General features: G+C 38.5%; 2 protein-coding genes across 2 annotated transcripts; one reads left to right on the forward strand and one right to left on the reverse strand.

Moving 5' to 3' along the window:
• Positions 1-1083: 1083 nt before the first annotated feature.
• Positions 1084-5593, forward strand: LOC118105721 (T-cell surface glycoprotein CD3 epsilon chain). The gene is made up of 5 exons (XM_035153512.2): positions 1084-1357; positions 1736-1933; positions 2022-2165; positions 2753-2805; positions 3876-5593. Exons 1-5 carry the CDS (start codon positions 1264-1266, stop codon positions 3933-3935), a joined length of 549 nt encoding a protein of 182 aa, XP_035009403.2. The 5' UTR covers positions 1084-1263; the 3' UTR covers positions 3936-5593.
• A 2721-nt stretch (positions 5594-8314) lies between these two features.
• On the reverse strand, positions 8315-12493 carry LOC118105782 (T-cell surface glycoprotein CD3 delta chain). Its single transcript, XM_035153614.2, has 5 exons — positions 12382-12493; positions 11870-12064; positions 11451-11588; positions 8873-8931; positions 8315-8712 (listed from the first exon to the last, which is right to left on the reverse strand). Exons 1-5 carry the CDS (start codon positions 12434-12436, stop codon positions 8650-8652), a joined length of 510 nt encoding a protein of 169 aa, XP_035009505.2. The 5' UTR covers positions 12437-12493; the 3' UTR covers positions 8315-8649.
• Positions 12494-14310: the final 1817 nt, after the last annotated feature.

A 14310-nucleotide genomic window follows, 5' to 3' on the forward strand; every position in this document is an offset into this window, starting at 1 on the left:
TGCGGAAGATAGGTAAGGCTGAAACCAACAGGGTTTAATCACAAAACTATGAATAAGACTGGAGTGTTGCTAAATGACAACTTGATGTCATAAAAATATCTTCCTCAGTAAAATGTTAACCTTCACCAAGGCCCAACAGTCCCCTTATTAAACCAGATTTAAATTCACGAGATCCCGATTTTTATTTGGATCTGTACACAATTACACACACTAAACGTGTCCGATTTTTTAAACTTTGACATTTTGTTAAGGGTTGGGGAATGACCCAAGGAAGAACCTATGAAACCTTAGTGCAGCTTCGGATCAGGGTTACTTTTCACTTACTTGTGTTTTTTGATATTTTAGTGAATTTTTTGAGGTAATAAATAATATGTAATATACATATCAAGAGTTTTTTTTCATAAAAACTCTTGATATGTCTCTCAGTATAAAATGTGGAGATAAAGTGGCCAATCAGCCTCAGTGGAGGTATATGCGCTCCCTGAGTGCTCTTTCAGTTTTGTAATGCATTACTGTAATTTACTCATTTCTTTTTCTGCACTCAGAATTATTCCAAGAAAAAATTCACTTATTATCTTAACATATGTAACTTATTAACTTATATTATGAAGAATCACCCTCAATGCAATAAAGAACTTGACTTGTTTACTTGTAATTGAGTTTTGGTTTATGCCAAAGAAATAAACGAAAAGTTAATTCAGAACAAAATTGATGCATAGTTTAATGCAGCGATCCTGACTGATCCTGACTCTGACATGAGAAGCGTTTGAGTTGCATTAGTGCATTTAAAATGTGAGATCAACAGTTGTGCTGAGCTGCATGTGAAGTATAGAGACCTGTCTGAATAGTTCTGCAAAAGTACTAATATCTCTTTTACACTGCAGCTGTAGCATCTCTCTGAAAATAAACAGATCAGGAATAATTTAGGAAATACATTTTAAATCAATTGTAATAAATAATATTTTCCTTTTTACTTGAGGTTTGACTTAAAAAAACAACACTTCCTGTGTGTGTGTGCGTGTGTGTGTGTGTGTGTGTGTGTGTGTGTGTGTGTGTGTGTGTGTGTGTGTGTGTGTGTGTGTGTGTGTGTGTGTGTGTGTGTGTGTTGAGAGAGAGTAAGAAAGAGAGAGAGGGTGAGAGAGAAGGTCGTCTGTGTTACGGAGCAGGCAGTTTGATGTTTGTATCTTGTAGAAGACACTTTGTCGTATCTGTTTTAAACAATATTAACATATAGAAACTAAGAACAAAGTCAGGGGTCGTCTGATGAAAATCCACAGCATGGGTGTCCGGGCAGTCATCGCCATGACGCTCCTCCTGTCATTAGCTGCCAGTGAGGAAGAGACTGCTAAAGGTTCAGGTGAGATTTCGTAATGTTTTACAAAAACTATGTTTGAGGGCTACAAGTGTACAAGTTTTTATAGTATTGTATTGTGTATTGGAGTATAGGAAGGCATGTAGAGGCATTTGCTACTGCTTGAAGTTTTTCACTCAATATATAATTTAAAGACAGTTTACACTGTCTACATTGTTTACAGTTGCTATACAATATGTGATGATGACTGAATAAATCAATCAATCAAAAAGAGATTTCAGATGTACATAAGAGAGGTTTAGTCTTGGACATCCACCTGATGCCGCTAAAAAGTTACGTGGAGTAAGGATGTTGATTACGTGATAAAATGAAGCTGAAACTCAACATCCTGCCATGTGTTTTTCTTTTTATGTCTTTTTTCAGTAAAATTCAAGGGGGGAAATTTCACCATGAGCTGTCCAGGGTTAGGGAAATGGTACAGAAGGAGCGCACAAGTGGGAAACGGTGAAGAACATGACAGTTTGGAATTGGACTACAACAGTGATACCAAGGGCTTATACAAATGTGTATACAAGGATAACGGAGAAGATAAAGAATATTATTTCTATGTGAAAGGAAAGGGTGAGTAAAGGGTCTTTTCAGGTCTCATCTGAGTCAGGTGTCCTTTTCTGAGCAAACACTTTTGCAACTGCTGTTCTTTGTTCCTTAGCGTGCGCAAATTGCATCGAGCTTGAGGCAGCTCCGTTAGCCTTGGCCATCACTGTGGACATGGCTGGGACGATAATACTGATGATGATCATCTATAAGTGCACGAAGAAGAAAAGCTCAGCTGGATCTACACAGGCCTCAAAAGGTAAATCTTTTCACTGTTTGTGTGCTGGACGTTGTTTCCAGAGCTTTTGAACAACAGTCAATGGTGCAGAGTGAGTTTAGAAAACTTTGTGTTCATCCTACCGAGTTTATCTGCGATGAAAATCTTACTGGCAATTATTTTCATAAAATGTAACTGAATTTGCTTTATTACTGTTCACGTGAATGGTTTATAAACAAGTTTGAGTGATTTACTGAACTGCTGTTATTTTTCATACATTGCATATCGGCAATTTCAGATGTCTGTTCAGCAATTGACACAATATTTAGAGTCAGTTCACTGATGTCGTTTGGACCGAGGCACATGTAATGCACGTTTTCTTGATGCATGCTGATTTTTAGGTGAGCTTTCGCAGCTGATGCAGCCCTTTGAAATTCTAATTCAGGTATTGAAAATAATATCTGACTCTGAAGAGTGCTGACTCGTCACATAGATTCGATTTTTGCTCCAGGGACATTTTACACTGATGTAATAAAAGCTGACAACTTGTCTGCATGCACAATGAAGCAGGAAGCATCATTTAAAGTAAATCTGTGCTTGGTCACAATATTGTTGTATTTGCCTTGTAGCACCAGCTCGTGCAGGAGGCCGTGCTCCACCTGTCCCATCTCCTGACTATGAGGTAGGTGTTGTATTCGTCCATTGTCCATTAATTTCTTGATGACCTCAATGAAAGAGTAGTGCCAGGCAAGAAAAGGGGTCAGAAAACAACCCCACAGGGGGATAGTTTCTCTTAAGAACGTTTGTGACACCAGCCACATGATCAGATGTCCATCTACGAAACAATAAAAGGTGGATGCCTGGACATCTCATCTGATGCTTGCAGTGATCAGATTCTTTCTCAGGTGTACTGAAGAGAGGACATAAGTTTGGATATACCTGAGAACTTGTTGCTAAATGCAGAAGACAGGGTCAACTAGCACAGTTATTTCAGTATCTGTAGCCATACTATACATATACTATATTGTTACAGCCTCCCAAAGGTGATGAAAAAAGGACAATTCTAAAAGGCATTTCATTCACAGCATTTTGAATGTGAGATGAACTGCTGTGTGCAGCTGCATGATGGTAAAGAGCAACTAAACAGATCTGAAAAAGTGAACTCAGCATAGAGAAATGTGGGTTTGCATTTGTTAATATGGAGAGTTGGAACTTTTTATGTCGGCTATTCATTTGTTTAAGGCAGTCCCAGCTGACGTTGGGTTCAGCTCCAGAATTATAGTTCAGTACTTTTTCATTGTAAATAAAACTGCTTCATTTATTCAAAATGGATAAAGTGAAAATCATTGAAAATCTTCCTCCTGACAAGGTTCATTTGGATTATCGACAAGTTCCCTTACTCTCCTATGGCAAAGTTTGATTAGGATTTAGGGGGAACGATGGTTCAGGAGGAAGAGCGGGTTGTCCATGGGCACCAAACTAAACCCCAAATTGCCCCTGACTGCTGTGCAGAGTTATGTATGATGGAGAGAGTGCTGCACATAGATGCACTGTGTGGATGTGTCTGTGAATGGGTGTATGGCAATGCTGTGAAGCTCTTTGATTGGAGACAAGAAGAGCTCTATGTAAACACAGACCATTTACCAATAATATGGTGTATTGCTTTCTAACCATCTTAAACAAACAACTATCACACAGTAGTGGTTATAAGACTGTGATCCACCTAACACTGTTTATGTTGTGTTCTGGCAGGCACTGAACCCTCACACTCGCTCCCAGGACCCTTACGCTATTGTGAGCAGGACGGGATAAAATCACATGACCTGGCTGCACAAGGACACTGGTTTAAAGGCCCAACAGACAAAAGCATTAACAGCATGCTCCCATGGTCCCAATTTGCGCAGAGGTGACTGGAATTTAGTTTGTGATGTTCTCAGTATTTACAAATTATACTGAAAAACTACTTTCCTCTCCAGAAATCATCCCTATGGAATCCATCACAAGTGTGTGTAGATTCAGAGGAACACACATTGCTTTTGTATGTTGCTGTAGATTAGTCATTTACAACCTGGAGGCACTTCAGCAGCTCAGCTTATTTGAAAATGTATAATTTGAATAATTGTAATTATGTTTATGAAGGAAAAGAACACAAATGCCATAGGATTACAAAATTGGTGTAGTGCTGATCTCCAATGTGTTTATTGTAACAATAATCAAGACAGTGTTCTCCTGGATCAGCTGTAATTCCTTGACACAGAGTTCATGGAAACAAGTCATCAAAATGCCTAGAAAAAGATCAAAGTACAAGAACAGTACGAACGGCTGAAACTTCTATTGTGTCATGACTGACCTTTAAAAGACAAGGGGGAAAAAGACAAGCATCTCTATGATCACTGTATCTACTGGTTTTCTTTGCTGTTAAATGAAAAGGAACAGTTCTATTAAACCCTCACATCTATAGCTATTGAAGGAGAGGGGACAGTGAAGGGGTAGTTAAATAGTTAATTTGTTTTTAATGACACAAAAAAATTTAACTTTTGGGTCAGAACTATATAAAAAGCATTTATAAAGAAAAAAGAATATATATATATATATATATATATTAAAAGGTTATACAATGTGATGCAGCGGGCAGAGGCAGGACGTAACGTATAAATTCCTCTGTGGAGATCAAGTGCTTTTGTTTACAGCACATCCACACTGGCCTCGGACCTCATCACCCCAAACTCTCTTGACATTTTCGTCGATGTGTTCTACATGTGTGGCTCCGCTTTTTCATCCTGAAATATTTTGTACATTTCTGCGTCTGTCGAGCGTTAACCTCATCAACCTCACCCGCTCGATCTCCTGCTGTGCATCGGCTCCTCCGGACGTCCTTCCTAAAAAGACTGCAGGAAGTCCGAAGGCTCTCACTTGGACATTTGTGTTCACACATGGAGAATGTCCTGAGGACCCCCTTAGTTCAGAGCATGTCTGAAAGCAGCTTAACATAACTCAGGTGCTTTAAACCGTGTTTAACCACAAAGAGTAAACTCAGTTTAGTGGAGTATGTGTCCAGGTTACGGGTCTGTCTTCCCATTTCCACACACAGGTACATGAGCCCATCTAAAAAGGCGGTGTGGGATATGTCAGATAAAAAAAGAATGAGAACTAGCGCTGTCAACTAATTTGGAAGAAATATTTGAAAGCAGTGAGCAACACAGGTTTACCTTCATGTCTGTTGTATATCTGTGGGGAGCCAGAAATCTCTCTCTTGCTCTTTAATATCCACTCACTCCTCTGTACAGTCCTGCAATCCAATACAACTGTTCTGCCATTAATCTGCTGTAATGATGCCATTCATTTTCAGGTGTTGTAAAGTATATATATTTTTGAGTGTACTGACCCTTTAATATAAAAAGTTTACAGAGGTTACTGTAAAAATCATTATTTTTCATTTTGAATAAAGAGATATAGACGTGTTTCCGGTATGTGCAGTTGTCCGTTTATTAAGTGCACCTCACCAAACCCATGTAGTCTAAATACCACAGCACCACAACACAAGTTACAGTGTTGGCTTCTGGTTGTAACTATATGTAAAAAACGGGATGGTCACTTCACAGACTGCCGTTTGTGGTGCTGTCAAACTGTATTGCATTACACAGAAAGGGGTTTCTGTTATTTTTAAGTTTTCACCTTGTTTTTTGGTTGATTTGTATGTTTCTTTGTTTTTTCAAGCAAGATTACACAACGGCTGGACGGATTACTATGAAACTTGTTGGAAGGATGAGGTTTGGGTCCCATTAAAGGTTGATGTCGATGCGGATCAGGGGCGGATCCAGGACATTTTGTTAACTTTCTATCAAATTGCAGGACAGGGCATTTTACTAAATTTTCACTGATTTCTCTGAGGATAATGGATCAATCCAAGACGGATTGATTTATGCTAAAGGGACCATTGGGCCTTGAGCTCTACTGAATGCCATTATAGTTATTTCTTCTAGTGCAGCGCCCGTTCATAACCTGGCTGTTCCAAATAGGCTGTTTTCTTGGCTGTGTTGATGCTCTGGAGACCTCCTCAAACAGTTCAACAATATACTGTCACTTTTTATTGTTTGTGTGCTGGACGTTGTGTGCAGAGCTTTTTATAAACAGTCTATGGTGCAGAGAGAAGTTAGAAAACGTTCTCATCCTACCTGGTTTATCTGCAGTGAAGATTTTATAGTCATTTTTTCAAAAAATACTGTGCATGTGTGTGGCTTATATGCAAGTTTGAATGATTTACTTGACTGGTGTTATTTTTTCATGCGTTGCACGTCGGCTATTTCAGAAGTTTGTTAAGCAACCGACACAATCTAGAGCCCCAACGTTTCTGAACGAGAGCTCTATAATCGGTTTTGTGGAATTAGTACGTAGATTATTTTGTCCACCAAGACTAAATATCACAGAAACACCTCTCTGTATATCACAAAATAGCTCAACACCACCACAGTCTACATATTCCAAAATAACCACAAGTACCTGTTTGTTTTATCGTAAATTCGGACTTGTTCACTCTGTATAAACAGCAGTCAATTGTACTTATCAATTTAATGTGAAATGCAATGGAAACAAGACGTGTCTCTACTAAATAAACAAGTCCACATTGTTCATATTCTCCTCTGCGCTCATGGTTGGAAACAGTACTGAGATTCTTCTATAGATAGTATGCAGTAAATGAAGCAGCCTAAAGCCACAGCTCATATCCGCAGCACACCAAAAAGCACACAATCATCATCTGTATGCATCTTCATCAGACATGTTTGTGTGAGTGACATTCTCTCGTTGCACACGTCTGTGAAACATTCCACAATGTTTATACACATGTTTCATAACGTAAGAAAGAGTGGAAATGTTTTGTCACAATTTGGCCTCCTGTTTGTGTCTCTCTCTGTGTGTGTGTGTGTGTGTTTTCCCCTGAGCACAGCTGCACTGATGGAAATGACAATGGGAAACACTATGTCACATAATATTCATTTTTCTTCTGAGGACTGATGGTGATAACTTACACTGAGTTTTAGCTCAGATGTGCTGTGTTTAGTGGAAACACAGCAGTTACTTGCTCAGTTATCTTCATCTGCTGTGTGATCGTGTGTTGAAGAAACAAAGAGGTAGAGGGTAAAGGGGGATGTGGTGGGGGTGGTGGGGGGTGTAAGGTGTGATCTTCTCTCTGAATGTCTTGATTCAAACTGCTCCCACACACAGACCTACATCTGCCTGACGAGTGTGTGCGGTCGTGAGAGTGAACATCCGTGCATGAAAGCACTCGTGTGTGTGTGTGTGTGTGTGTGTGTGTGTGTGTGTGTGTGTGTGTGTGTGGTGTGTGTGTGTGTGTGTGTGTGTGTGTGTGTGTGGTTGATCAGGGTCGTGTTTTTTTGTCTAAGCTCCGGATCTTTCTTCTCCTCCTCAGCTTCGGCAGAAAACAGTTTGTAGCAGCAGCGTTGCGAAGTCAAAAACTATCTTAAGTCACTTTCTCAGCTCCTCCATTGCCTTCTCCTCTTCTTTATTTCTTTCTAAATTGTTAACCTTTCTTTACCCTCTCCTCTTGTGCCTTGCTGTGTAATTATTTCTATTACTTCTCTCTCTCCATCACTCTCTATATTCTTATCTACTTGCATCTTTGGTGCAACAGACTAAAATAGACGTCTGAAAGCCCCTCCCCCTTAGCAAATAATTGTTGCAGCAGTGGCTCGTTGTGGTCCAAGTATTCAGATTACCTAAAGTAAGTAAGACTACCAGTGCAGTAATGTGAAAATGCTATCATAAAAAAAGATTATAGCGTTTAAGTGTCAAGCGTAAAAGAACGCATTGTGCAGATGAATGGCCTCACAAAATTATTTTCATTCTTGTTTCTCAAATCTTTGCTTTGTGTGAAATAATCCGTCTGTCCATGTGAGAGGTTTATAGTGAACATTTATCTTAGGCTATATTAACTATCTATACACCCGATAAAAAAAATTCACAGACACCTGATATGGGGTCTGTGGTAGACAATGCTTTTCAAAGAATTTAAAGACCAGTGGTTTAATGTTTAACAATGTTTAGTTTTTTTCTCTGAACTAGTAACTAGTAACTCATGTATGAGTATAGAGTATAAGCAGCATAAGTACCTCCATGTTAAAATACAGTCCTTGAGAAAATGTACATAACAACAGTAGCTGCAGGCATCATCAGACAAGACAGGCATTTATTTTATTGCAAAGTTTCGGGAACACAGTAACATTTTTAAGGTTTATTGTGATGTTGCTGTTGTAGCAGCCCAATATATGAAGAGAGAACATGGTTAATTAAGGAAAATAACACATGGTCAAAAATACTGCTAAAATAAAAATGATGATGGCTGCTACTGAACTTGACATGCAACAAGCTCATCAAGCAAGCACAGTGAAAATAAACACAATTTAAAAAAAAAAAGAGTATCATAAAGAGCAAACTACATCAGGGTTGAGCGACAATGCATCACATGCTACACATTAAAAAGCGTACTGTGGGCGGGGGGGCCATCCCTCTATCTAACGTTGCCAATAACATCATATTCGTCCTTCCGAGCACCATTTTTGAATCTCAGACGCTGAAGGAGAAGGGATTGAATATATTAATTAAAAGAATTACAATATATATATATATATATTATAATTATAAAAGAAAATTAATCAAAACATATCATCCATTCATTTAATTTAAATGAGATTATCACATATGGCAGTGGAAAGGTCGTCGCGTCATCTTACCTGGTATGGGTCGTTTGGGGTTCTGCTGCGCGTGTCAGTTGGAGGCTGCCGATTGGAAGCTGAGGACAGACGAACTGATGATTACACTAATACTATTTTCTTCAGTAGTATTAGTATTTATATTATGATTATTATTAAGATTGGATTAGCCATTTTTCATAATGAGACCATTTTATTTAAGTTATTAATTTGGATGATATATATATATATATATATATATATAGTGTATGTGGTAAGTGAAAATGTATTACTTTCGCCCAATAATTAATGAACTAGTTAATAAAGAACGGGAACATCTCTGAAACAAAAATATGTACGTAGTCACAGGACAGGCTGGTTAGCAAAGCCCAACACAAAGATTGGAAACATTACATATTATCTAACTGACACTTTTATCAAAAGCGACTTCCAATAAGTGCATTCAACCATAAGTGTACAAACCTAGAAAAGCAAGAAGCATGTGAATACATTAGATTTTAAAAAGCCAAACTACAAAGTGCTACATGTAAGTGAAACAGCTATTTTTGTCAAATCTTTTTTATATAGAGTCTATGCTCTGAATATGGTTATATTTATATAAACAGATTTTTTCAATCTGGTGCATTTGTAGAAACTGACACTGAATTATATAACACAACAATAAAAATCAACATAATAATAATAACAACATAAAAAACACACAAAGTTTGACACAACAGCATTTCACAAAACACGTCAACATTTCAGATTATGGAAAAAGTGAGACATTGCTTTTTGTTTCCAGACAGAACCCAATTTCCCGACAACAGCTCAATGTCATTTCCTGTTTCTATTGTTCACTTTTCTTAGCAGCGTCCTTGCAGGAGTTTGAATGGATGGAAGAGGAGATGGAAATGATCAGCAGATCTAGGATTCTTTATTTACTTCGCTGTTTGCAGTGTTTCCCACAGAGTTAATTCAAACTATAGCAAGTACACACAGAAAATGAGGTGAATGAATAAAACTTTATGGATATGATAGCATGAGCGCACAGCAAATAGGGCTGCTCACAGCTATACAATGCAGCAGTGGAGCACATCAAGTTAGAGATCTCAAATTTTAGTATGAGTGTAAAAAATGTTTTGGCTCATTATGAAAACTGTGGTAGGCAAAATAGAATATGGGCCACCACAGTCTAGATGATTAATGAGAAACACTGCTTTGACATAGCGAGATAGAGCATTGGCCTTGGCAGGGGTATGAGCTCTAAGAGCAGCCCTCTAATTCTCAATATGTCTGTTAAAAGACTCATCAAGGCGAAGTTATTTCAGTAAAGACACAATCCCACAGGATTGACCAGTTAGCCATCTCAGTTAGGCTGCTTCTGTACAGCCAACCATGCCCCAGAGGGACAACAGCTGCCCAATAGCCAAACAACCAGGGGCAATTCCAGGGGTGGGGCTTGGGGGGCACTGGTCCTGGAGCGCCCCTGTACTTTTGTTGACATTACTAACAATGTGAACAATAAATATGACAATGTGTTAAGAACCTTTATTTTCTAAGCTTTTTTGAAGTTCACAATGTGCTTGAACAAGGAACAGTTTTCAAAATATATTTAAAGATGTGTGACTGTGCTCAAATACAGAGCTGACAGTAAACAAGGAATGACTTAAATATTATACTATTGAATCAGGGATTGTGCACAGATGTAGGACAGAGAATTGGCCCATCTGTGTAAATCGTGTTGGCATCTGATAGTGGTGGTGGACCACGATTGAGGTGGCAGCTGATGGTGGATCCTGATGGCGGCAGTGGACAATGACTGTGGACTATAGTGGCATCCGATCTTGATGGTGGATCATGATCGTGGTGGCAGCTGACCATAGACTATGATTACAACAAGACTGCTTGATACATAATATTTCTCCTCAGATACTCAACCATTACTGACAATAATCCATCAATTCATTGACCTTCAGTTATGCTATAAAGTGTTTATTCTAATCAATGCTGCAAATACCCATATCTTGTTGATGTTCTCCTTTACAAGTGGCATCTATTGCACTTCTGTCCGTCCTGGGAGAGGGATCCCTCACATGTGGCTCTCTCTGAGGTTTCTACCTTCTTTTTACCCTGTTAAAAGGGTTTTTTTTAGCAGTTTTTCCTGACTCTTGTTGAGGGTTAGGGGCAGAGGATGTCACACCTTGTTAAAGCACTATGAGACAAACTGTGATTTGTGAATATGGGCTATACAAATTAAATTTGACTGATTGATTGATAAATTGTGGCCCCTTTATCGCCCTTAATTCAGAAAAAACTGCCAATGGAAATAACCAATCACCGACCAAAGTGAACACATCAGCTGAATGAACGCTGACTTTGAACACAAACAACTGAGAGTACTCTGAAATGTTGTGATTATCAGTATTATGTTGTTGTGTTTTGACCCTCAGAGCTACCGTAGAGAGTAGTTCCTTGTACTTATTATGCAGGGGGCTTACACAAAACTAGTTGCTATGATTTTAGATTCATTGATATGAATGAATTTTCATAGATAGATAGATAGATAGATAGATAGATAGATAGATAGATAGATAGATAGATAGATAGATGGATATACTTTTCTTGTGAGGGCTGACTGGACCAGCCTGAGACGCGACAAGGTAGACAGCCACTCCTAACACGATTGTTGCCACCGCATCTCCAATAGCGATGCCGGCTATGGAAGCTGGGTTCAGCTCGATGCAGGTGTCACAGGCTTGACACACACACACACACACACACACACACACACACACACACACACACAGAGAGAGAGAGAGAGAGAGAGAGAGAGAGAGAGAGAGCGAGACAGAGTCTTGAGAATCTGAGATTTTGAAAAGTATGATCAATGTAAAGAATTGCTGTACTCGTGCTGTAAACATTATCACACAGTGTGAAGACAAGTGCTACATATAACATGCATTGCACATAAAACCAATGATAATGCACAACAACATGAGTGCTTTCATAACAACAAGATACTTGTTTGGAACTTACTCCGAAATTTCACAAAGATTGTGATGAGTTTCGTTTCGTTTTTGAGGCAATGGTACTCTCCTGTGTTCTCATCTTTGTAGATCAGATTCATAGATGGCTCCTGTGTACTTGGGAAATATTCACCTCCGCCCTTGCAAGTCATCTTAATCCCGTCTAATGTTGTTGTGACTCCAATCTTTTCAACTGCTGCTGTGTCTGTGTAGGAAACAAAAACATTAAACACATTAAGCCTGTGCTCCTTACTGAACGGCTTCGTAAAAAATTCTCTGCAGGCAAACTTTCATTAAGACAAATGTAAACATGATTTCACTCATGTAGTCACTATTGCACAACACCATTTATCTGTCCAAGCTGTTAAAAAGCATTTACTTTTATGAAGCTGATCCACAATTGGCTGCCATTCAAATAATTAAAGGTTTTATTTTTATATAAATCCAATTAATATAAGATGTTTGAAGACCTTGTTATAATTTCATCTAATTGAAAAACATTACTTATGACAGAGGCCTTACCTGGCAGTGTCCAAAGCAGCAGCAAACACGCAGGCACAAATGATTTAAATTTCATTGTGTGTGTGTGTGTGCTCTCCTCTTTCTTCTGAGTTCTGCTGATGACAGGTGGAGATATTTCAGATAGCTGTAAGTAAAAGCGAGGATACGACAGAAAACAGGAAGGCGCCATTTTCTAGTCCCGGTCGACCATTTTATTAACTTACTGCGACAGATAGTTGATGATAAAAGACAAACACAATATGATAATACAATATGATCGAAGCAGGACATTTTAAACAAAAGTACAGACCTCAAGATAAGAAGACCTGCCTTGTTTCGGCTCTCAAAGCGTTCAGTGTCTTTTATGTCAGTGTGTGTTTGTGTGTGTGAGTGAGTGAGAGGGAAGTGAGTGTGATTGGTGGATTTTCCGTCTCTGTTGAGCTCTACATCTGGAGGATGGTGTCACTGTGACTTGAAGCAAATGACACCATATGTTGATGTTGTGTGACACTGGTGGAATATAGTTTAATTGACTTATCTAATTGTTCTTCACTTCATTTTTCTTTTTGATACTTTTGTTTAATTATTTTGTTACTTACATACTTTTACTGATGTAGCATTCACCGTGCTTTTTACAGGACTTTTGCTTTAAATAAAAATAGATAATTCAATACAAAGATCAGAATATTCCTCCAAATCTTAGGATATACTGTAATTAGAATAGAAGTAAGCCTGGAATGTAATTCGCAGCAGGAAAACAACAGAAAATTGTTCACTCTTTGTTCAACACTAACCAGGGCCTCATGTTCATGGTTGGGAGATTCATGGAAATAAATGCATCAAGAAACTGGAATTGTTTTTCCATGTGACACTGTTATTTTTGTCAAAGCGGTTTTCACATTTCTTAAAAAAAGAGACAGAAAGCAATCTGTAAAGAACAAAACATCTTCATTACCCCTGTTAAGGTGAAAAGCCCTGTTTCACCCATGTCTCTTACCTTGGCAAGGAGGTAATGTCTTCATCTGCGTTTGTTAGTTAGCAGGATTATGCAACTACCGGATGCATTACCATGAAACCTGATGGAAGGATGTGGTATGCTTTAGGGAAGATCTAATAAAAATGTTGGTGCATGTTTGTGATCCAGGATTTTTTTCTCCACTTTGTTTTACATTGCATCTTGAAAATGTTGCATTGATCTGAGAATAATTCATGAATATTGATGAAAAATAATCAGGCATGTTTAGGGGATTGATATTTATGAGTGTGTGAAATTTGATGCTGATCCAAATTAAAATCTGAATCTGGTGAATTTAAATGTAGTTTCATGAGGAGACTGTTGGGCCTCGGTGGAGGTATACGCTCTACTGAGCTCTATTTATTCTAATTTGTTGTTGTAATTTAAAGTGTGGATAATAAATAGTGATTAGTACACAACCCAGAATGTTTTTTTCAGCGATTCCAGAGTAAAAATCTTTACAGACACAGCATGTATGCATAGATACACATCTGAGAACAAAGACAATAAATGATCAAGGTCTTCCCAGGAAATAATTCAAGGATCTGGATGAGACCAAATATAGGCATATTTAGGGGACTGATATTTGTGTGTGAAATTTGGTGTAGTTTGATTGAATTTGAAGGCTGTCGGGCCTTGGCGGAGGGATGCGCTTTACTGAGTGATATTCTAGTTTGTTTATACCGTATGTCAGCAGGTTTCCAAAAAGTACTGAACCGAGTTGCACCAAACTTGGAGGAGGGGTGGTACCCGGGTACTTTCTCAAGAAATAATGTACTGGCATCTGACATATTTACGATTAGTACAATTAATCGCAGATTTTTTTTCTATTTGCATTCTGACACTCTATGGAAATACCAGCTTCATATTAGCAGAAATGACTCATCAGTGTGTTAACGCTGGCTGCTGCTTGCTGTTGACTTGCTGTGGGAGAC

The sequence above is a fragment of the Hippoglossus stenolepis genome, chromosome 4 (assembly GCF_022539355.2).
Source record: "Hippoglossus stenolepis isolate QCI-W04-F060 chromosome 4, HSTE1.2, whole genome shotgun sequence".
NCBI lineage: Eukaryota > Metazoa > Chordata > Actinopteri > Pleuronectiformes > Pleuronectidae > Hippoglossus > Hippoglossus stenolepis.